This window comes from Anopheles darlingi, chromosome 3, assembly GCF_943734745.1.
Source record: "Anopheles darlingi chromosome 3, idAnoDarlMG_H_01, whole genome shotgun sequence".
Taxonomy (NCBI): Eukaryota; Metazoa; Arthropoda; class Insecta; order Diptera; family Culicidae; genus Anopheles; species Anopheles darlingi.
The window spans coordinates 11,033,884-11,059,437 of record NC_064875.1 but is presented as its reverse complement, the minus strand read 5'-3'; the positions used below and the strand labels follow the sequence as shown (position 1 = coordinate 11,059,437).

At 50.2% G+C, this 25,554-nt stretch overlaps 1 protein-coding gene across 1 annotated transcript in view; it reads left to right on the top strand.

The window, feature by feature from the left end:
• LOC125956055 (uncharacterized) overlaps positions 1-25,554 on the top strand; it is a 43,484-nt gene that overhangs the window by 11,778 nt on the left and 6,152 nt on the right. The window contains exon 2 of the mRNA XM_049687534.1: positions 11,983-12,269. Within this exon, the coding sequence (XP_049543491.1) occupies positions 12,114-12,269 (156 nt within the window). The 5' untranslated portion in view covers positions 11,983-12,113. The remainder of the gene's footprint in view (positions 1-11,982; positions 12,270-25,554) is intronic.

Here is a 25,554-nt window from a genome sequence, read left to right as displayed (position 1 = left end):
AGCACTTCCGTTTGGGTCAGCACCGAAAGACAATTCCGAGGACGGGAGAGATACACGAGATAACGAACGAACGAATACAAACGAACGTTGGCCTTTTGCGTGGTCCGGGAGACCGCGGAGCGCAGATTAATCATAATCATCACGCGCGTTGCCGCAACAAGGCGGTCCGACCGGCAAGCGAACGAACGAACGAACGGACGAACGCAGGTAACGAGACACAATTATGCGTCATTAGATGCGCACAACGTTCCTCCCCCTTCGCTACCACCCCGCAGCACACCAGGGAACCAGTTTTCGGTCGTTGTCGTTGTCCGAAACACCAAAAAAAACCCCAAATCATAGATCTGGTGCGGAGCGATAAAATAGAGACAAACCACACGCGCCAACCAGCTCGCGCACGTCGTTGCCCTCGTTCGGATTAGAAACGGATGAGGATACGCCGAGGATAGACCCCCCCCCGGGGGTCGGGGTGGAAGCAGAAGGTTGGAGTATGGAGGCGATGAAATTGCTCTTAATATTATGCTCACGCCATATAATTAAATTAAAGAAGCGTGCGTCCAGTGTCCGCGTTCACGACAATGTTTGTAATGCTCCAGCCCCACGATTAACGAGGGTCCCTCGTGGTTGTCCCCACCAGCCTTTTTTTTGTCTACCCTCCACTCCACTGGACCTTCCCCATTTTATGACACTTTTTGCTTCATTTCGCCCCGACTTTTACAACCAAGCGGGGGGTTTTTTGGGGGGTTGATGGGAGGAGGGAGCGCACGCGCACATGAAGAGTAATTAGAGTCGAGCGGAAGGAGAAGAAGGGTTTTAGATAAGCTCCACGATCGACGACACGATCGAGGGAGCTTGGAAAACATCGAAAGCGGTAGCTCTAATTAGATGTAGGCGAAAAAACATGAAAACCAACCTCCGCGCATTTCGCTCATAAAGGACTTCACTTCCGGTTTCAATCGCCGACCGCCTGCATTGGTTTCGAGCTCGATCGTGATCGCACTTTCTCCTCTCGCGACCGTCGCGACTCGTTGTGTTTGCACCACAAAAAAACACGCAAACACACACACACACGAACACATACATGGATGCACGCATGCACGTGTGTTTCATTCATCGCGCGAGTGTCCACCGTTTGCAGCATCTTCCGGTTTCTGGTTCGCCGAAACCGCCGAAATCGCAATCTCGACGATCGAAACGATTCGTCGAGGAGTTCGAGAAGATCGTCATTTATGTACGGCCTGTTGGTTACGGTTTCGGGGCATATTTTTTGGGCCCCCCCGGACACACCCAAGTCTCATCTCTCAATCATCGTGCCTCCCACCGCATCATGCTCCGAAAAATGGGGTGGCGCTGGCCCCAGACCATGACCAGGTCGCGCGCGCGCGTGTGTGTGTGTGTGTGTATGTGTGTGTGTGTGTGTGTGTGTGTTGCGGAATGTTAATGACTTTCGCGATTGGTTTGCCCCTGGTCGCCCGGGGATCTCGTCAGAAGCCCCAGGAACCGGCAACACGAAACGACGACGACGATGAGCTGATCAAACGATCGTTTTCTGTGGGGTTCGTCGTGCGTGAATGATTGACTTGCTTCGTTTGCTTCGTTTACCCGGCGTTCTCGGTTTTGCACGGACGCTGGAACGTTCTCGCTGGAAAACGAGACACACACACACACAGCGGCGCAGGATGACGATTAATAAGATTAATGTTTGATCATTCGTTTGTTCACCTCCCTCTGATTTCCCGGCGGTTTTTTTTTGGGAGAGGGAAGGGATCTCGGACCGTTACGTGCAGAGCGAGGTCGCGATCGGCTTCGGAGTGCCCGCCGTTTGCTGATGTTCGAGGTCCCGCCTAGTCCCTTGCGGGCGCATGCTAAGATGCTGTCGAGAAGCATCTCATCAGCAATCTCATCGACACCATTATCGCCGGCTCGTCAGCTCGATCCTCGGCGTCGTCGTCGGAGTAGTCGCCGCCATCCGTTCGGTCGATCGTGGTGACCGTGATCGTCGTTCGATGGCCCCGTCCGCGGCCACGAACCACGAGGATAATGAATATTGATGGTGATCATAGGTTTTTATTGTCATTTCGGATCCTCCACCAAAGGTCCCTGGTCTTCGATCGTCTCTCGTATAGAGAGAGAGACCATCATAATCCGGCCTACGCGTAGGTCCGGTGTCCACCGCGTGTGCGGTATGCGATGTTTGTTTTGGTTGTAAATATATTTTGTTTTTTTTTTGGGAAGATTTTCGGTTTTGTTAATTTTTGTTTTGATTTCATTTGACCATTTAATCCATTTAAAGTAATTATCTCGATAGAGACCGAATCCCTTCGACATTAATGTTAGCGTCTGCAGCATCCCTTTGACCACAAAACACACACACACACGCACACACTGGGAAGGGTCTTTGGGTGCGCTCTTTGGGGTTCCTGAAATTGATCTTCGCCATCATTGGACTATGGGGAAAAGATCCAAATTGGGGGCCGTCCTGCGGTCACCTTTTCTTAATTAGAGCTCAGCGCACGGTCGATGATTTATGGGAAATTGATGCTAATCGTACGCGCGCGCGCCCATGCCGATAGAGGGAGCAGAGAGAGAGAAAGAGAGAGAGTGACTTCTCTTCCTCAGCTCGTTAGAGAATGGCCGACGCGGGGGGTTTCACCTCATCCACCTCCATCAAACACCCCTTTTGCCCGACTCTACAGAATCTATATCCTCGTCTCGATCAACGCAGAAACACGTGCCGCGATAAGCACAAAACCCGAAGACATTAGCGAGGCGCGTTTTATGCGCGATGCTCTCGCAAGGAGCAGCAACAGCAGCAACAACAACAGCTGGTTCTCGTTAGTTGTGTTCTTGCGATGCCAGGCGAAGCGTTGACAATTAGAAGTCTTCTGCGATCCGAGCGATCCGAGCGATCCGATAAAATGGAAATGGATTTCAGCGCCTCGCTCTACGGCCAGAGAGAGAGAGAGAAAGAGCGAGACAGACATGCGTGTTCTTCGTGTTTTACGCGGAATCTATTAGATACTTAATTAAGGAACGCGGCAGAGCTGCGGCAGATAGTGATGGCGGTGGCGGTGTTGGCGGTGCTAGATCGTCATCGTCGGGGCGCGCGATCAACTTAATCAGACGGAGAAGGATCGCGCGGGCGGCGGTTTTTCTGCGAAATTATTTGTAGAAAAAAAAACAACCAACAAACAACCGCCGAGGAACGACGATCGTTCGACGCGACGTGACGGTTGCGGCTCGTGATCGTGGCTTTGATGCATTACATCCGTGATCGCTTGATCCGTGGCGCACAAACCAACCATTTGGCATCCATTTGGTTGCTTATCTCATTTCCAATAAATTGTCTCAGATGAGATTCGGTTCGATGATTGGCACAACCGACCAATCGAGCATTCCTGAGGAGGGGGGGGGGGGGGTTAATTTCTGGGAGTTTCTAAACCGGGTCAGAATGTCTCTATTCCTCCCCGCCGGAAAGCAATACCGGGCCTGAAACATTCCAAAACACTTGTTTGTCCATTCCTCGACGCTTCTGCAGCGTTTGGCATTCGTCGCGAGATCGAGCTCACGAGTCCCCAGTCCCTCCACGCACCCTAATGAGACCAATTTTCCAACACAATCACCATCGATCAATCTCTTCGGAGACTCACACACGCGCATGCATTCCTCGATCGCGCACGTTTTGCCGCTTGTGTTCCGACGTCGTATCGCGCATCGCAAAGCAATCGCAATCTACTCCCCAAGCGGTTGTCTATTACATAGCCACACTCCGGACATAAGGGACGACCGGACAAGACCGGACGGTCGAAATAGAAAGTCCGCACCGGTCGGTCAGGTCCATTGCAAAATTGCAAAATTGCATCCATCGATGCCAGAGGGAACGGCAACAGCAGCAAGAGCATTACACTGATTGCACACTACTGCGCACTGTTGTTGGCGTAGATCAATGGCGCAAGGCGCGGGAAGGCGCGGGCCCTTCCACTTGCTTCCTCCGGATCCGGACTCCGGACGTTTGTGTTTGTGTGGATGTGCCCTGCCCATGGGTTCCTGTCTGATATTTGCGACGTGGACCACGCCACGATCAGCACGAATCGCTTTCGGCCAGTAGCCTCGTCAGTAATAGCCCAAGCCCAAGTCGAGGCGATAATGATCGCTTAGCCAGCCAGCCAGCCAGCCAGCCAGGCAGCCAGCCAGATCGACGCTCCATTACTGGCGCCCTCTCTCTCTGGTTGTTTTTGTAGCGATGCAATCGATCGAATGAGCTTCTGAAAGGAGGTTCTAGAGAGTGTGAACGGCATTCGAATAATTATGATTTTCGTCCCCCCGCGGGGGGCGCACAGTTCAACCTCCATCATACTAAGTAGCGCGATCGCTATGCAGCATTGCTTTTGGTTTCAGAACAGGTTGCATCATTTTCGGCACAGTTCCACCCTAAGAATGGTTCTAGATCGGCAGAAAATTTTCGTTGCGATAGTGAAATTCTTCTATCGCAACGAAATGTCAATTTAATGAATTGAAAAAAAATTGGTATTTGTACAGACACTTGTCACATCGTAACGCAAAATAGCTCAGTTTTGTTAAATTTTCTACAGTGAAACGCAGTAAACATATCTTTTATCACGCAAAAAACATTCATTATTTATTTAAAATTACTTGCTTGATACTGTTGTACAATCTTCAGTGCACTGCATCTAAAACAGATATAAAACATCTTTTGCTCAAAATTCCTTGTCCGTCATACAAAAAAGTAGCTCTGTTCGTTGCGATAACGAAAATTGTCTGCTAGTGTAGAAACACTTCCACAAGCATGACTCCAGCGCATTGCTCCTCAGATTAGATTACGTCGCGAAACAGAACGCGACCGTCCACGCCGCTTTCTGTGGGCTGTACTACTGTACAGCTGGTACAAAGCGCTGAACAATCCCAACATGGCCATCCATCAATCGGTTACAAGTGTCCCCTGGCCGTTGTTCCCCTTTTCGCGAGTTCTCTCTCCCTCTCTCTCTCGCTCCTCAACACATGAATGTTATTGACGTCGTCGTCGTCTTTCTGTGTGTGTACGTTTTGTGCATTTACATTCTTCTGTTAATAGTGATTGCGGTCGAACGCGACCATCTCGTAAATAGCTCGCTGCTGCTGTGGCAGCGCATCGACCGGCTCCATCCATCCTCTGGGCCCCGATTCCGTGTGCCAGGTATCCTTGATCTGCAGACCAACCAACCTATCCAACCAACCAACCAAACAGCCAGCTATCCACTTGACAGTTGATTGGTTTGTTAACATCTGTTTGATCTGTCTGGAGCTCCACGGTAGCAGCTCGAGCTGCTCGAGCTGTGTGTCCTGCTCCTTGTTTGGTACCCCTCCCCCTCCCTCGCCTCTCTTTGTCTCTCTCTTTCTTGCTCGCTAAGACTTGATCTCGACGAATCGAGCGCAAACCGAAGTTGGCGATACAAATCGAACACGACCACGAGCACGATGCAGTCTCCAGCCCCGCAACGATTGCGCTTTCGGTTTGAAAATCGATCAAAGGTCCACCATCGGGACCGAGAGCGAGCACTGATGTGTTACCGCGGATAAGCATATATCGGGGCTCTGGGCTCTAAATGCGGAGCGGTTGTTGTTGATGTCGATCGCGAAATTACGATCGGCTGAATGCGATCCGATCCGCAAGCAGCATGCTACTATCCCTGGCTGCTGCTGGTAATCGATGTCCCCTCCGTTAAATCACCCTTTCTGTCCCCCTCTCTCTCTCTCTCTCCTTGCACAGCTACTACGCGATCATGCTTCGTGACTATTTTCGTCCGAAAAAATCGCTTCCATCATGGCAGTTTGGGGCAACCGCCGATGGCTGCCGGCTGCGGACAGGTGGAATCGATTTTACGCTCATCCGGTTAGCTCGCTCCTAGCGAGCTCCTAATTTGCCGATGCCGGCAACGATCAACCCTCACCAGAGCACACCAGAGACAGTAGCCGAGCTCTCGCCACCGTTTCGTCCGGAAGTTCGATGTTCGATGCAGAGTGGTGCATAGCCCGGTGGTGCGGCTGCATTGTGCTGTTGCCTCGCCGCTATCGGTGGTGCATAAATTTGCACCCGGGGGTTAGCCTAGCCCCTCGGATCTTTCGCTTGTTTTGCAATGGTTTGCCGGCGCCTCGATCCTTCCTGTCGACACTTTCACCGGTGATCGGCGAGGGGGATGGTTTTGCATAAAATGCTTTCGTTTCTATTGCACCACCAACAGCAGCAGCAGCGCCTTTGTTCGGAAGCTGTGCCACGAAACAAAGGCCCCAGTGGCTCCCGGCAGGGAGGGTGGGAGCTTCCTGTCTGCAGCTCTCGATTCGACACTTTCGATCGCGACTCCTTTCTGATGATGATGATGATGGTGATGATGATGCCTGCTGGCGTTCGATATCGTGAGAGACAAAAGGGGAGTTCGAGGAGGAGCGAAAGGGGAGGTGAAAAGTCATAAAAGTTTGTGCCACCTTTCCCCCCTACCGCGCGCGCGCGCTCGCCATTCACTTCGAATCAATATCCGTTGGCACAGCAGGGGGGGAGGTAGGAAGGCCTTTCAACTCCCTTTGCCTCGGAGGCCATCGAATTCCATTCCGTGGGCCGATCCGGGGAGGGGTTGAACTTATCAACAAAAATAACAGGGAGACCGGAAATTGGCGTTTCGTTTTCAATTTCACAACCACCGTCGCCGTCGTCAACCGGGAGCTGCCATTCCTCAATTATGCGCTTTCGTTTGGTTTCTCACCCCCAAAATCGGGGGGAAGTGAAGGGAGCGAAGGTGAGGCCACAGACTGACACAGAAACGAATTCGATTTGGATTCATCGGACTGGACTGGACTGGACTGGACTGGAGCTGTCGCTGGAAGTACGGAGACAAAACTATAATTTAGTACAAGCGTTTTAGTACAACAAGAGGCGGCCCCAAAAAGGGCGGTGAATGGAGTGGTTTTTGGGTTGAAATTATTTTATTGCCACCACCACCATCACACTACACCGCACCCCTTTCCTCTCTCTCTCTCTCTCTCTCTACACTGCGGGGAGGAAAATTAAAAATTAAAAAATGGAGGACACCCCGAATCCGGTCGTACGTTTGCTTATCGCGACTTGGAAGACATTATTCCTCTAGACAGGAGGTGAGTGAGAGTGGCCGGACAGAACTCGTCGGCGTCGCCATCGTCGTTGTCAAAATGAGAGCAACCTCGGGGGTGAGGGGCTGTAAAACAGTATTTAACATCCCTTCATCCTCCCCCCCGCGTGAGTTTCGAGTTTTATGATCGAGAGACCTTCAAAGGTAGACAAATTGTGACAGCACTGGGCAGTGGAGACCATAGGACAACGCTTATCCATTCTGTTCCAACCATCAGCAGCAGCTCCGCGGCGGTAAATACACTCATAAACATTATCATAATTTTATCTAAGCACCGGGTTTGTGGTTCCGCCCTTCGGATCGGAAACACGAACGGGGAGACTCATAAACAAATAGCCGGCAGGTCAGGTCTCCGGTTTCCGTCGCTGTCGTCGCCATCATCGTCGACTTCCGATGAAGTCCGGTCGTGGTCCGGTTTTTTAGAGAGAAATGGAATTAGGGGCCCCCACGGTTACTCCTAATTTTCTCGGATTCTGTTCCATCTCCGCTGCTTGAGTGGCGGATCATCCATTAAAAAGAAGGCACCGAAAAGCAGCAGCAGCAGCAGCATAACCGCCGATTGATTGTCGCGCTGTGAGGCTTCAAACAGAGGCGCAGACGGAGACGAAATCCGAAATCGAAGAATCCGGATCGGAGGACGCGCGTCACTCGTGTCTCGTGGCTCACTCACTCCCTTTCTCACCGCCGGAAACAGCCGGTGGTTATATGGTGGCAACTCGGTAATAATACCCCTTTGTGATCGTGACTGCGATCGTCACTTACCCGGTTGCAGCAGCAGGCTGCCAGCTTTTCGAGGGGGGGGAAAAACATCTGTCCACATTAATACCAACAACGATCGATGACATGTTTTACTCGCGCGCCAGCGCCACCACTCGTCAGTGTTGCCGGTGTAGCAACTGTTGCTGTTGCTGCTTATCAGCGTTGAGAGAGATACCAGAAAAAAATGGGAAAGTCACGCCACCACTCCGTGGGGTTGTCCGTGTCCTTCGGAGAGTCCCTTTATCCCACAGACCACAGAATGGAGAGAGAGGTCCCCTGGTACCAGCACACACACACACACACACACACACACACGAGCCTTTGTTGCTTCGTATTCCCTCCTCCCGATCACCCCATTTTCGCTTTCACAATACCGCGTGACGGTGACACAACATTCCATTGCGTTCGTTGGCCGACTCGTGGACTTCATGGAGAGAATCGTGATCCGAGGATTCGTCCGGATCCTCCTGGAGGGTAATTTCGAGGAGGAGAACACACCAGCTGGGAAGGGGGCCGCCTTAATGAAATTCTACCTCGGGACCTCGTGCACCGCACTCCATGTTGCTTTGACAAGACCAACTTTGACATTCAAAAAACGGGGCGCGCACGGGGCGGCCGGAGTGACAACCTCCTGGCACCATCGTTTTGGTGGCCCTGTCAAAATTCCAATTCCTCACCCTCACCGGGAACCAAGGGATATGGGGAGGAAGGCTTTTCGGGCACCGGGTTTCGCACGACGACGACGACGACGAAGATGGTGGTTGGTGTGTGACGGTGACAGATCGGTAACCATCGCGCGCTTCCCTTTTGGATGAAGGATGTCTCTCTCGCTGTTGCTCTTTCGGTCGCTCTGGTGGTTTGAATCCACCACCGGTAAAAACCGGTTCGATTGTTTTATCCTTCTTCTCGTTGCTGTTCTTACGCCTTCTTTTTCGACTTCTCGATCATGCGGACCAATGCTGCTACTGATGCTGCGTTCCGGTTGCTAGAAACATCTCTATAGACAGAGAGAAGGAGAGAGAAAGAAAAAAAAGAAGAGAGAGAACAACGAAGTGATCTATAGGAGGAAGGTATATTACACACCTTTGAAACGAGGGCCAAAAAATGGCCCCCAAAAAACGGCGGCGCATGAATATTGTCGCTTGTTATTCATTCTCGCACTTCTCGCGCTGATGGCCGCGGCCAGATGGTGACCAACGTGCACACCGGCACACCGGGCACCAGGCACCGCAGCGCACAAGTAGAAGAAGAAGGCATAAATCAAACCACTAAACAAACACCCAGCTCGGTCGGTCGGCCCAACCCCTGGCTCTGGGTGTAACGGATCCAAATTGCATGGTTTGAGATGTTGTTGCCCCAAAACGAGAGAAAAACGTCTCTTGGGGCGCCACAAACCACGGCAATGATCTATTTGACATTTCCGTTTTCAGTTTTGCGTCCCATTGCGGGAGAGGGGTTTTTGGGGTTTTTTTTTTGTGGCCGTAGGAACGGCCAAAGGAAACGAAACGGTCTTAGTCACCGCGATATGCCTCTTTATGGGATGATTTATCGAATGAAATGATTGGGAACCCCTTGTTGGAGCATTTATGACATTATCTGCTCTTCGGTGGTCGCCTTGGTTGGTTGGTCCAGTCCCCTAGACCTCTAGGCAAACGTGTGTTGATCCAATCCGGACCAATTATGGAGCCAACTGTTTGTCCACTCGCCGCTGTTGCTGTTGCTGCTGCTGCTGATCTGATTTATGGCCTTTTCCTTCGCGCATGTCAAGGAGAGAGTCTCTCGAGCATTATTCAAATTCGAGACTTAGACGCCACTGATCCTCGCCCGGTCTAATCGCTCCAAAAACATACCTCGAAAAAGCCCCCACCGATCGGTCATTACCGATTCGTAGGAATTGGATCGGCTTAAATAAATAAAAAAAAAGAAATAAAAAATAAGCCCCAAAAGTGAGGTTAGGGTGTTCTCCTCGGTCCAATTCGAACTCTACCCCCTTCACTCGGCACAGTACACTGGCAGTGGGATTACAGAGAGAGAGAGAGAGAGAGACCTCTCTCCATACAAAACAAAACAAACAAAGAAACGGAAGAAAAAAAAGACAAGGAAGCTCCCCCCGACTGAAAAGAGCCTTTCTTGTGTCGCTCTCGATTGAACCGGTTGCCCCAACAACAGCAACCTATGGCCCCTTAACATTAGCAGACCAAATAGAGAAGAGCCCGCACGCTCCCTTCCTGCGCCTCTCGGCAACAAAACGAGGAAGGGCTCCAAACGGCCGAGACCCCCTTAGCCATAGACCCCAATATAGCTGCTGACCGGCGCAGTGTGCTAATGGATTTCCAATGTTTTTGGAGTGCGCTGGCATTATCACTTCACACCTGCTCGTTGGTGCCGTTTGCTGCTACCGGACTTTGTGGTGGGCGCCTGATCAGAATTTGGTTTTCGAGGTGAAATACATACCTCGGGGTGATACCTTTCGCTTCCGTTTTTCCGTTTTTCCGTTTTTTTTTTTGGTTTTGGGGAGCTTCCACGGCTTCGTTTTGTTGTGTGTGAGGAGCTGGACTGCTTGGGAACCGACGTACGATGAGAATCGAATGCCCGGCATTAGCACGTTGTTGCGACACATCATCCAGCGGATCATGAAGGATCAAACTTGGAAGGTGCACTTCATGGTGCGACTCTCAAGCTCAGTTCGAGGAAAGATCGCAAGGTAGTATCAGGTTTCTGAAATAATTAAAGTGGTTTTATTAGATCCCTGAAGTTATTTCTATTCAAATCCAGAAGAATAGTTACATTAATCCAAATATTATGCCCCAAAATTTATCCAAAGAGTGAGCTACTGGGCTGCCAAACAGTTTTTCAAGCAACCATTCAAGCTGTATACAGATAGAACAATATCTGGTGTATAACATTTTGACTTCGACGTTTTCTGAAAAGTTGTTCACTGGATTTTCAACATGCGGTCGAACGTTAACTGTAAAATAACATATGATTAACATGATAAAGTGTTGATTATTCCATTCTGGTCGTTTTCTAGCCAGAGCTCGCTTCAAGTGGATCAATTGTCGACGATGAAGTTCTCCATCAATAATGTGTACAGTCCCCAGAGGTTTGCAGTGTACGACACTCTCTTTAAATATTTTTTTTTTCTTTTTTTTTTCGTTCTGTGTCAGTAACTCCGCTAAAAAAACGTTTAAATTTCCACTTCTAATCTTTTGAAGAAAGTTTTGTCATTTTTTTTTTTTTGTTGTGTCGTAACATGTTCACCATAAAATTAAACCAACAAACAAAAGCTTTTAACAGCCGTGTTCTTCAAATGAAAAAATGCTTTTAAACTTCCCCGCAAAATTGTCTTTTTAGGCTCAACATTTTTAACTCGAGGAAAAAACCAAGTTCCAGTCAATATTATAAGAAGTCACTTATTTTGTTTTAAAGATATTTAGCTATACATTTAAACGACATAATATCATTGGGCTGAGAATCTTTCCCACAAAGAATGACGCCATCTTTTAGCAGAACCGAAAGAACTAATCCAGGGACATAATAACTTTTGGACGTTTTTTTTCACAGCTGCTTAATGTTCTCTCGGCGTATTTCATTTACTTGCACGTTATCGCAGACGTCTCAGGTTGTTTGTTAACATATTTCGCGATCGTCATCTTATGCGTTTGACGGTTAATTTATGTTGCGAGCGAGACAATCGCGTTCTGTTCAGACGCTCGGTAAAACTTTCCTTCGTTCACTTCACGATCGCGACCGTTCTGGCAATGCTAAACACACACGCATACACACCGACAGCGTCCCTGTTATGGTCAGCAAGTGACGACCAAGGGCGATTAGTGGTTGATCACCGACGTTGCGGCTGATCGCCTTCTCCTTTCCCCCCGGTTGCAGGTTAAACGAGTCATCAGTTACTGGCCAACGAACCGTAAAATGGAGCGAGAGCATATTTCACGCAATTGCGCTCCACCCCTGCTCCCCTTAATCCCTTCAATTTCCACTCCCCGGTTTCTAATGTGTTTGATCATTTGTTTCATGGAGCCTTTTCTTTCGTTCCTCTTTTCTCCAACAGCATAACGGCACGGCACGGGCTGTCTCTCGGATTGGGGTTCGGTCGAGCGTCCGGGGAATCGGAACACACAACAGGACAGGCCATGCCAAGCGGGACAACACCGTAGGCACCCTCCGACAAACCCCACAGACATGCATAATGAGCCCGCCCTGCAGACTGCAAGGGAGAAAACGCTCCCGAACGGTAACGCTGGTACGACCACAGCAACAACAGCAGCAGCAACAGCAGCAGCAGCAACACCAACTACTGGAGCCGTTCACCATCCCAACGGCAATGGTGCCGTACCGGTAAGTCCGAACCGAAAATCGATTTCCGTCCCTTTTCCAGAGCTCACTAAAGGGTTTCCAAGGTTTTAAACACCCTCTCGTCGGATGCTAAGGGGTGCTCGGTCCTATGGTACTGCCAATTCGTTAACGGTCATATTTACGTACACACATACACACTAGTGTGGCCCTCCTGGTGGGGGCCTCACCCCGGCACCCGGAAGAACCATCTTTCATTAATAAATGGTTCACGCAATGGGCGACGGGAAACAAATTTTGCGCTCTTGAAGCTGCTGTTGATGGTCGACCGGGCCGGCCGTCCAGCCAAATGAAATGGGGCTAATGAAGCGAAGAATTCTCCCCTACCCTAGGGCGGGGTGTTGTGTGTGGCCGCCACCCCCTGCTCTCTGGTGCGCACCCTCTCTCTACCAGAACGGACTAAAATCGGAAAATCGATCAACTACTCGAAGCTCGCCGGGCTGCGTCCATAGTTCCGTGGCCCGGGCCCGGGCTCTGCCGGGCGGAAGAACGCAAGATTTTTCACGAAAATCGATTACACATCCCCCCGGGGGGTGGGTTAGCTTTGCTTTGTTTGCAGCGTTGGCGAGAGGGTTCGTGGCTTGTGGCTCGAAGTCGCCTGCTGTTACGACGCCATCATCGCTATACGCAGCATCCGTTTGCTATCGTGTGGTGTGACCACACACGCTGTAACCACACACACACACGCGCACATCGCAACTAGAACTACCTTTTAATGGTTCCAAGTGGGGGGGTTCATCGCTTAAAACCGTTCAGCTCTTTTGTTCGATCACTGTCACTGCGTGCGTTCCCCACGGCGTTGACGGCGATGAGGCGTGAATCCGCACAAACAAATCAAGCTGCCATCGGATGCGTCGGAATGCGAGACACCAAGACCGAGAGACCAAGATCATCAGCAGCAGCATCAGCATGATTCGTGTTCAGACGCGTAGGCATTCCATGCTCGAAGCAGAACCAACAGATGCTACGCAGCGCAACATGAGGAAGGGATAGAGCCCTAGAGGAACGGACGCTAAACGGAACATTCTGCGTCGCGGGTTTTGTGGCGTGCATCAAGCTGCTGGCTGCTGAATGCTGGCGATGATTAAATAAATTAAAATTCTCTCATCAGCACCGAGCGCGCGCCACACGACCACAATATCTCTCCTACTCTTTCGAGCGATGATCGAGCGATACCACCACCTCCACGCAACCAACGAATGACACTTTGAGTGTCATCGTCGTCGTCATCGTTTGTCGTCCTCAAAACGGTTCGAGGTTGTTTGTTTCACACGCAAACAATCAGCATTTGCTAGATAGAGAGAGAGAGAGGTGGAGGTGGTGGTGGTTGTTGTCTTCTGCAAATCCCTCCTGGCCCCCAAAGTACTGCGCGATGCGATCAGTCATAACCTCATCCAAGACATAAGCTGCTGTCGCTGTCGGTGCGATCTCTGCGGTTCCCGCAAACTGGATCCACTTCAAACAGGCATTTCCTCACATCTGTGCCGCTGATGATCTGTGCCGGCCTTTGGAGGCGAGTGAAAGGCACTCGTGTCGGCGGCATGAATGTGGTCTCATTGTTTTCCATCCCGCCAACGCGCTGCGCTTTGATGAGAGGCGTTTATGTTCGCGGGCGCGCGCGCGCCAGCAACGGAGCAACGACGCGCGTAGCAGGCAGCATGCATGGGGAGGTATGATGATGCCAGCGCATGCCATCTGTAGCAACCTGAGCATTCAATGTTCCCGCTTAAATGCAGATCATCAACCGTCATAAACCGGGGGACCGTGATCCATAATACACAGGGTGTCCCATAAAAAAATGCAAAAAATGTTCAATACATTTTCTTGGGATTCTTTTTTTTTCCACAACCAAGAGAATGGTAAAAAATGCATAGATGATATTCGTGTATTTGTGAGCCTCACATCTACCGAATGGCACATAAGAAATGCGTTTCAAACGATGTCTGTCCAGGAAAAATGTTTGCAATGTCGAAAGTTCTGTCTTTGCGAAATGTGTTCTGTGATTTAGGCATAAAATTATCGTCCAGATGAATTTGCACCATAAGGATGCCGCAGAGAAAGTAAAATTGATGTCCCTTACCAAGCATCCTGGTGGGAGTTGAATGATCCTTGGAGCAGTTGTGTCCAAAGGATTGTAAGGGATCCAAATGTGTATACAAAACCAACACTAAACTGAATACCGATGTCTCTATCTATATTTTAAAGAAACATGATTTGCCATCGGTTAAAGAACGCTGCGAAAAGTCTGAAAATATTGTACTTTTAGCAAGTTTAATTGAATGCAAAGCTGGTTAACGGAAATCATGAAATTTCGTGTACAACACTTTTTGGGCAACAATCGGAACATGTTGAGCTTTTCAACATAAGGGCGTATTTACAAACAAATTTGTTTGAATCCAGTGATACTAGTGTCAATTCGCGACATAATCTCTTAAGTCAGGTGCGTTATGTACAAAGAAACGTTCTCGATATCCTATTTTCATGAAGCAAATGCTTGAATAGGTGATGAACATGTCCAGAGATTTTATTTGTTCAAATTTTTGCTTATTCAAATGACTATGTAGGGCGAGATAAATGTTTTTACATTGAAAGAAAACTTCTTGAAAGTTCTTTTTCTTTCAATAATGGATCTTTACAATTATTATTTTATCTGGAAACCCTTTACATGGTGAGTGTTGCTCTTTCTGATTGCCAAGTCTGTGGTCCAGTTTCAGGAGCATTTCTTATAATCCCTCCCGTGAAGGAGTTGAATGGAAGAAGCCTGTCCTGTCCTGTCCACGTTCCTGTTCCTGTTCCTGTATTTGATAAAACCCGCCTCGATTGGCGCACACTATCTACGCGACCGATAATCCCCGTCGAAAGCGTCGAACTCGTTACCGAACCAGTTTCCCCAGCTAACAAAAGGCTTCAACCTTTCGCCGACGCCACAAACCCGGGACCGGGACCGGGACTGAGGCCCCCGAAAACACGAAATGGTTTTGCTCCTAATTTATCATCTCCACCACTTCGCTCTGCGGCATCATCCGTTGTGGCGGCGGCGGCGGCGGATACTGACCGACTTCTACCGGTGGTTGCTCCGGAGCCTGCTACCAAGCTTGGCCGCTCCTAACATGAGCATAGGCCAGGGTCCAGGGCCCAGGCATAGGCCAGGGTCCAGACCAGTATTCAGGCCGTTAGCTTTCTTGTGTTTACCGCGCGCCGAAAATGGACGAACGGAACGGTGGCGCGCGCGCGAGCTCGCGGAACTTTAAATTAACACCCCGTGCACCGGGACCGAAAAAAAAAAATCTCCCGCAGGAACCAGACCTGCTCTGTTCCCCCTCATTCCCTCTTCCCCGGATGCCCGCAAGTGGTGTGAGTGTTTTGATCGCGCAGGAGAAGGAGAACACTTCATTCATATTTCATTTTAACCTCACTGGCTGCCAGATATCTGCTCCGTTCCCAGCACCTTTGTGCTTTTGGGTGGTGGTAGCTTCGCGAAGGCCACAATCAAGCAAGCATTTCGCAGTAAATATGTGGCGTTGCCGAGAATTATGCTGCGCAGTGGCGCAGACGCAGAGTGGGCGGCGGCCAGCGGCCAGCTTTCGGTGGAATAGAATGAAATATTTTGATTTCAAATAACTCTCCCATCATCACCATCCGAGGGAGGGAAGCCCCAGAGCCCCAGAGCATTAGCATCAGCATCAGCAACAGCATCATGATCATCACCATCATCATCTCCATCATCTCCTTTGGTTGAAAGGTGCGGTCCAAGCTGTCGATCCGACGAGAGCCTCCTACGGGACCGAAAACATAACAATCAGCATACGCGAAGGGGGGTGGCTAGTGGCCATGACGTTTGCATACTCCCGGGAGGAGAAGGAGGAGCAGTAGATGGAGAGGAGAGCACACCATCAGAAAGGTTGCCTCCGGTGATTGCTTCGTGTCAGCAGCAGCAGCATCATCATCGCCATCGCCATCGCCATCTCCGGCGTTGTCGTCCAAAACGGTAATCCGCTTTAAGCTTGGACCCCGGACGCGTCTTTGGAACCGTTTCACACAATCTCACGCTGTGTGTGTGTGTAGCGGACACATCTCAACACATCTCAACCTGGTCTCGGGCCTGGTGGACGCGGAGGTGTTTATTTAATAACCTCATTCATCAAAATGTAGAGCGAACGCGGCTTGGCTCGGTAGGTCCTACCCCTCTACCTGTCACCTCTTCCCTTCCCTCGGCATTGGCATTTCGAAAATAAATCGTTCTTCGAGTGCTTTCGGGCCTCTCAACGACGGTGGTGGTCGGTCATTGATCGTTCAAGAGACGTTCATTTCGTTCCTTCGTTCAGATGTTGTTGCTGCTTCCCAGAACGTTCTATTCTCGGCTGCGGTGTGTGTGTGTGTGTCTCGGCCATTCCCCGAGGGGGCGAAATTGATAAATCTTGCGAACGATGCGCTACTGTTTGTGTAACGGTCTCGATCGGTCCGCTGCAATCCGCTGCGTTTCATTCTCTTTCTCTCTCTCTCCGGTTCGATTTCTGGCTTCGCATCGAAACGCAAAACAACGGAGGAAAGGCCACCGCGCGCGTGGGGCCAAGGAGATTAAGAAACAAAATACGGAGCAGCAGCATCCCCATTCGAACAGCAGAGGCAGCAGCAGCAGCAGCAGCAGCAGCAAGGGGACGATAAAATCATGTTCATATTTAATGGATAATATTTATCATTATGCCCCCTGGCACTCCCGTGGGTTGCGACTTCCACTCCAGCTTTGAAGCAGAGCGGGGTCGCCCGGTGCGGTCATTCGATGAAATTATCATTTATCATTCGCCAGGAAGCGCGATTAATGAAGGGCGGATACGATTCGACAGAGAATGTACCATCCAATAATAACTCGATCGCGAGTGGCGATCACGGTTCCTCTTCTCAGCGTCATCCTCGGCGTTCAAGTCGTCTTTCTGCTGCTGAGAACGCTGCTCTACTAATCCCGTTTCGGGCGGGGGGAGACGCATCCCCCATACTGCAATTATCACTCGCTTTACTTTATTAGCTCCCATTTTGCCACATTGTTGTCGAGTGTTTGCTCGAGAGATCGAGCGGGAGCGAGAGAGAGGGACTCTCGGGCGGCAGACATGACACACACGCCACAAGTGCTGACACTCACGAGGCATGCACACGAGCCGCGCCGGCACACAATCTCACGATATTGGCGCTGCACTGCACTTTGCAGCATGATGATTAGGGGATGATAGTGAGGAGGGAGGGCGATAGTGACATCAAAATTCGCACCCACCCGACGAAGTGGCTGGCTGTCTGTCATGCCGTCAGTGCAATCCATTGTTCCTGGACTGGAAGGGAACTTCCTGTCTGCACCTTCTTCTTCTACTTCTTGTTTTTTTTTGCACTCACTAAGCGATCGCGATAATACAAGATGAGGACGCGTTACTCGATTAGCACGCAGTGTCAGCGATCTTCATGCGTCTAGCATGCGAGCGAAGTGTTCCAAGGAGTTGCCCTCGCCTCGTTTGGTGGCCCTTTTGTTATGTTTTTTTTTCGGTGGAATGCTGCCAGCATGCTTAAGAAGTGGCAGCTTCAACCAGGAACAGAAGGTTTGCCGCGACGGAATCTAGGTTGGCGCTTGGGAGGAAGCGCCGTTAGTGGCCAAGATGAGGTCTCGAAAGGTTTGAGTCTCTCTCTTTCTCTTTCTGTCTGTCTAGTACGGGAACCGTTTATCTTATCTTCCGGAGGCCACCTCTAGGGAGGAGTAGCATCTTTAACCCCTTTTAGCTATTGATCGGATGCTTTTAAGCGAAAGAAATGAGACTTAAACATGGCATTCAATCGCGAATCGTGGTACGCGAGAGCACAGAGAGAGAGAGAGAGAGAGAGAGAGCAAAAGAAACGGAGAGAGAGAGACTCAACATTGTATCGTGGTGGAATTCGTGGCCTCGAGGTGCGAATCGTTATCCTCCTCGAGCCAAGCGATTAATGTGCGATGCCGCGTGTAAAATGGTTGGCTATAAATAAGATAAAAGTAATCATGCTAACGGTGGGAGGTTGGCAGACGGTAGGTGGCGCAGGTGGTGGTACGAAAATTGAATTTTTATACTCTAAGAGGTACACCGTCCTGCCGTCGCCAACGTCAACCCCGAAACCTCCCCCCCCATAAATGTGTCATATTGCTGCTCTCGTGTGGACCTCATTGAGGTCCCTCGCTGCCTTCACCAAAATGGCGCGTACGGCGTAATGGTAAAAAAAACTTGAATCTTGCGAATCGGGCTGTCTGTCTCTGCGTCTGCTGGCTGACGTATAAAATGGTCGTAAAATTTGCGGTGGTGTATTGCGCGGGCGTACGAGAGACGAGTGTCACGAGGAACCTCAAGACTCCACGATTCACGATCTCGATCCCTCGATCCCTTGGCGTTCTGTCGCTGCCCAAAATGACAAAACACCACGTCACCACCACCACCGCCAGCAGCAGCATCACTCCTTTGCGATGGCGTCGCCTTCCATAACGAATTGCCAACGCACTCAAGCGGTTCTGTGTGTGCCTTGGTGTGCCTCTGGAGCCTCCGGAGGTCATGAAATCCGCGTTGGTTGGATGATATCACCGTTTCTCGTGGTGTGGCACGAACCGCGAGTGAACCAAGAGGGCCACAGGCGACCGAGACTTATCACCGAGACCCCTTTCCCCGGTGTCTGTCCCCTGGCCTGGCCTGTGACAGTTGAGATTAGTTCTCGCCACCGTGACACCGTGGCGACGGCATAAACCGTCGAGACGGAACTGTACATTTAGCTGCCAGAAACGACGCTACGGAAGAGAGGAAAGAAGGGGCAATGTCTAGTCTAGTGGATGGAGGAACGTGAAGACTTCTGGCTGCCAGGATGGCGTGCAGAGACCGCCGGCGACGGACAGATCGTGGTTGCGGTTGGTTGGTTGGTTGTGGCGCGAAGAAGTGACGCTTCTTGTCCATGGACTGGCAACGGCAGCAGCAACGGAAATGCCTGCCTTCCTTCCTTCCTTTCTTCCTTCGCTCCGGACCGTTTATAAAGGGCGGACATGCGTCGCTAATGATCCATCCGATTGGCGAGCGAGACAGAGAGAGAAAGAGAGAGAGAGAGAGCATGGTACGTCTAGGAGTCGTAGCTCTTCCTGATGCTGTTGCTGCTGCTGCCGCGGCACGTTTTGCTGCGGATTTCATGTTTTCCTCTGCGCTTGGACTGAATATTTATGTGGAGTTATGAGATTCATTGGCATCCGGTGTAGCCGTCCAGCCAGGTTCAGTTATCGATGCGGTTTAATGCCAGTTGGCCGGTTACTTAAGCGATGGTCAGGTATCTGTAGACGATGTCTTGGCAGGAAGCCTTGAGAATAGACCTGTTACTTATTTGTAATGTGCGATACAACACTTGGTCTTGGTACAATACAATACAAACGAAATGAGTATCACAGAAATGCTGCAACACCATGGATTGTCATCTAAAAGCTACATAAAATACCAAGCAATACTTTTGCAATTGATCCCCTGACGCGGTTCTTCCTGCAAAGGTATATAACCTCTTGAATTTGATGAACGATTTTGCCATCGCCCTGTTGCGCCTTAACCTTTCCGCGGAGGCAGAACAACGGACAAAGGAGAGCTTCCCCGATAAGCGAGTTTCCCTAAATGGAAGGCAGCATTCCAGCATTGTTGTTCCGCCTTCCGATTACACGCACTACAGAGGGTGACTCGAGCTGCATTATCCCGAACTTGAAGAGGTGACATCTCGCCGGCCGGCTCAGGACCTTCGGATGGTGGTTGTCCACACCGGTCCAAGCCGGAGAGCAGATGATTGCCGGTGAGCATGGTGAGTGTTGCAATTACCCTGTCCGAACATGTCATCGCGACCCGAAAACCGTGTCTTTAAAATGTATGATTAAATGGCGGCCACGCTAGCGGCGGGCCAGCCGGGAGAAAGTTCCAAACAGAGAGAAACAGAGGGTTGACAATGCTGGAAAGCATAATGATCAGCCATGATGGCACGTGTCTCGATCCAATCGATCGATCGATCGCTCGAGAACGGTACTTTTTTGGGGTGGAGAAAGCATACACTCATAAGTCGATGCAATTGTTCTAGTTTCATCTCCTTTGTCTTTCTGGAGACTACTACTCCATATAGCGTCCACGGATGATCGACGACCAGGTGGAGTGCTATGTGTAGAGGTCGATACGTCCATCATATTACCATATTTCGATCGAACTTTCTCCAAAACGCGAAACCAACCGTTGTTGTGCCGAGGCTATTGTTACGGCAGCGAAGCCAGCCGCCGGCAGAACCACGTCGAACGATCACCTTCACTCACGGAACTCCCGACAGGTGACGAGTGGCCAGCCTCCCAGCCGGGGAAAAACCGGACTCCGTATCGTGCCAAGCAGCGGCAAATATTGACGCAGGTAATCGAAAGACTTCAACGCCACGTGTGCACGCGTACAGCCCAACGACGACGAACGTGAGCGCAATTGAGATGTTTCGGCTGATGTAGCACCCGAGAGCAGCCGGTTAATACTGTGACCGTTTTGGGGTGATAATGGTTGAGCCAACAGACGGACGCAACGCAACTGCAGCAGCTGTCCGCTTCGTCGTCCCCCCCCCCCCTCCCCTGCTGGTTCTGGAGGTCAAACGCTCTCTGTGGCACTTTGTCGGTAATGGCCGCGGTAATGGATATTGACCATTGTCGGAAGCAGCTCCCTAATGTCGATGAAATGGCGCCTATTTGCTTATTGCGTTTCGTTGTTTGTTAAAAGCAAGCTTTCAAGCATGAGCAGTCGATGGGGGGGGGATTTTTTTTCTTTCTAAGAACCCTCCCCCTTCACGGGGTGGTCTCTGTAATTGCCCGACCGGACTGGATTTATGAGTTCGATCTGCACCGAGGCGCATCATAATTTAATTAGAAAAAAAAAATACTCCATCGGCCGCATGCTCAACGCTGCTAGTCACGTATTACGCTGCGGACTCGAAATTCCATTCGAAACCAACCACAATGCCGAGGGTTCTAAAACAAAGAGCGACCCGGCGTGGCCCTCGGCCCTGGCTCGGCAACTCGCGTGACGCGCGCGACTCGTGGAAGGCAGTTTCATGGTCTATTGTTTCCTAGTTTTTGGCCACTGGCCTTGGCTGCTTTTTGGCAGATATTATCTATAATTACGGACGGGACCAGGGAGGGGAGGACCGGTGGCCAGAGTGACCGCCGGTCGGTCCATTTTCCTCCAATTGAAAGCCGCAAAATGGGGAATGGGAATTAATTTTCTTCCCCCCACATTCTCGCAAACGGCTAATCGCGAGCGTGCTCTTCTTGCACCGGCCCCGATTCCCGTCGGGCGTCGCTGGCGGCCAAAAATAAATTGGTTTTTCCCTCAGCCTCCTCGAGGCCGCCACACCGCACGCGCTCTCGTTCTCTCTCGTTCTCTCGGTTGCAGCGACGGAAAACCTCGACCACCATCACTGGGCGGTCAGCGACTGAGAGAGCGGGTTTTTTGACGAAAATAATAACAAACGAAACGGTAACAGTTACATTCCTCTCGATGGTGCTGGTGGTGCTGCACACAGAAGTGCTGCAGGTTGCAACACCGTGACCGAGGACGCGAAAACAATACAAAAAAAAAGATGGGATGTCATCTTTGACTCATTAATTGCTAGCCACCACCATCACCATCACCGAGGTGATTCCCTTGCAGCAACAGCACAGTAGAAGCAGAGGCAGAGGCAACCAGATTGAGATAATATTTGCAGACCGGGCAGGGCCAGCCGTGCCGGCCACGTCAACACCAGCGGCATGTCAGAACGATGCGCGATTTAAAGTGATTTTGCATTCGTTCTACCTTTGCATTCGCTTCATCATCATCATCCTCACTGGCTCCAGACTGCGGGCTGATGGTCACTCTTTGGCCAAGGCCAGAGTGGGTGGAAGAGGTGGCAATGTTGTGATTGCAATCACAACACTGCGAGCACTTCTTCTGCTGCTGCAATTTGTTTCGACAAATTACCCGAAATGATGCATCGCTCGCGATCGTTATCATGATCATCATGATCATGTGGTATAATGTGTCCGGTGTGTGTGTGTGTATGTGTATGTGTGTTAAGGGCTGTGCTGTGTGAGGTGTTTTGATTTGTGCAGCCGGAGGCCACACACTGATTTGTCACATTGATTTATTCGATTTTAATCGAGGTTACGACGACGACGACGACTACGCCGCCAACCAGAGTGCATTGCGTCATCGGCATTAAGCGGCAATTCCCACAAGCACACGCACACGCACACATACAGAGTTTAACACCTTTCGGCCACCATCTCCTGGTCGTGGTCGTGGTCATGATAATGTACATTTAAGTCACGAGATCGGGTAATGGTCGGGGAAAAGCTCCAGATTCCGATGGGCTTAAGCCGATGGCGCGATCCTCGCGGCTTTGACGATCAGATCACGCAGCCACCACCCCGATATCAATGGCACGGACTGCGTGAGTGCGTGCCGCAGAATAATTAAGCCACTTACGATGGCTAGAAACACGTTCCATGCAACACGGGGATGGAAGGGACAACTACTCCCGGGATGGCCATTAGGAAACGTGCAAAACGTGTAGAAATCACGTCCTCGACATTCTGCTCGTAAGCGCGCGCACACACACACAAGCACCAGGGTGTGTTCCCTGAAGGCCGTTCGTGATGGAATGATGTTGGCTTCGGCTTCGGCTGCGGTGGACCCAAGTCCTGATTTACAGTCCGCGCGAGAGGTGCGTGAACCGCAGATCACGCCGATTGCGCCTATCTTAATCCAATGTGAAGCAGTTCCAATCTCGCGCGCACTCCACGGGAACATAACTTACGATCGGCCATATGTTATCTCGGCTACACGATATGCGAACGAGGTATGAAAATGATGAAGCAACCGACCGACCGACCGACCGGTGACCGGCATTACAACCTTGCGAACCTGATCCTGGTGCGCTCGCGGTCTGTCTGTCTGTCTCCTGCTGAGCGTTTCCTTTTGTGCGCGCGGTTTGCTCGGTGCATTCGTGCCAGTCCAGACAGGATGCTCCGGATTAGCGTTCGAGCGAGCATGCAATGTATCCGGCGATCCGCGGCGTGCATTCCCTGCGTACATTTCGCGTGCTAATGGTAGTCCGATTGCCGCGGTTTACATATAAACGCGTAAACCGTAGCAGTATCCTAGTGTTACATTCATTAAAGGTAGTTTTACTCGCTTGTAATGAGGCGCAGCATTACCTCTGTCCGAGCCGTCTGCCGTCTTATGAACTGTGTGGCTGTGTAAAGCACATAAAATCGTTCATTACGCCGCAGGTTTATTGCTGGGTTATATGAGGGGGGAGGAGAGGTTTTATCCTGCATAAGTCGAACATTTTGCGCAGCGTTTTTTTTTTAAGCTGAGCTGAAACTGTAACATCATGCGACTTATTGAAGGGTAGTGCCGGCTTGTTGGACTATTAAAAAAGATTTGCCTCTTTTAGGGAAACATTTGTGTTCGAGTGCATTATAATTATATGTTTAAAACACTTAATTATATCCATAAAAATGGCGTAAATAACTAATTGAAGTACAAAGGCAGATTTTGGGAATTTTCTTTACATGTGAAAAATATCTTAAAAAGCTTATTTAAAGAAGAAACTTGTTCTTTCAACATTATTTCACACACAACACATCCTGATTGTCGATTGAAGAAAGACTTTTTTTTAATTATTTCGTTTTCTTGAAAACTAAGATTTTCAACACCTTTCCATTCTATAATTGCTTAACTTATGCCCGACATTGCATATATGAGCCTTAACTTATGCCCGACATTGCATATAGGAAGGATGAGCCGTTTGGTATCAAAATTTGGATGTACTTCAAGGAAAAATGGAATCAGCTAACCAGAAAGAAGTTTCTTTTCCATTTTTGCTGCTAAAACGACATCCTTTCGAAGGATGCAGTAACAAGGAAAACCTCACATCGCATCTACCTCCACTGAAAGCCCACTGGAGACAGGTCAAGAAGATTGCGAAGTAGTGTTGGATGACAATTGCAAGTGAAAGTTGGAAAGCAGAAACCGGAGAAACAATCAATATGCAGCCACCATCAAGCAACTCTTGGCAAGGGTGGCAAGACCTTCACGCATGTAATCATTGTTAAAGGTCACTCTGGTTGTCTTTTTTAAAAATAAGGCAGGAATTGCAAATGGAATCTCGATGAACCTGATCTTAATGCAACTTAAACTGCCAACAGCAAACGATGCAGGCGTTGATGATGGTGAGCTAATGGCTTTTGTAATGCATTCCATGGCTGACTTCGATGAACTCAAGAACGAATACAGCTTACTTGGCTTTCGTTAAAAAAACCAATTTTCAAAAATCCCGATGCAAAATTTATTGCTCCGAAGTAAGCCTGTGTCTCGTCGCTGTGACTCCTCGCCAGGTTGAGTAGCGACGTCGTCGAACTCGAGCATTGTCTGTCTCAGGGAAGGTAAAAAACCCGTTTCTTCCCGAAGCGGCACACTTCCGCATGCAATTTGCATCATAATGCTCTCTGGCGGCTTGGGCGTGCGCGCGGTAACGCACGGCCAGCCAGTCCGCCAGGAAGGAACACGGGGTGGATTCGACACACTTGTGCGTGCATGTCTGTGTGCCGTGCGCTTATGTGTCGCACCGATCGATCGTTCCCTTCTTGGCTTTTGTTTATTTTATTTATATTTATTCATCGAGTACCAGCGACGTCACCGACGAACGAACGACGATCCCGGTCGGTCTCTAGATCCCAGACCCCGGGCAATGGCCGCACTGTGCATGGATGGAGGAAGGGAGGAAGGAGGAACGACAGTAAAATAGCATCCGTAGGAAGTGCGGTACTGCACCCACACGTTGCTTTCTCCTTCCCTGGCGTGGCGTCTTTATGCGATTCATATGCTCTCGACTCGACTCGAACCAATCTATCCGGTAATCGGAATCGGTGGCCATCTTTCCACGCGAGACCGGTGCTCGGGATGGGAAATGGAAGGCAAAGGGACGGAAAAGATACATAATGACCCAGCAAACCGACCGACGGGCAATGTGATGTGTGCGTCATAATGGCGGCACAAGATGGCGGCGCAAAAAGCGAACCAGATGATGATGGTCATCATCATCATCAGCCGCAGCATCGGCAGCATGGAAGCAGAGCATCATGCTCGAGGCTTGATTTGCATTCCTGCCAACAATGAGCTCATATAGTTACTTTCCGCGTTTTTCAATCATTCTCCACTGACCTGCCTTCGCTGTCCGTCGAACC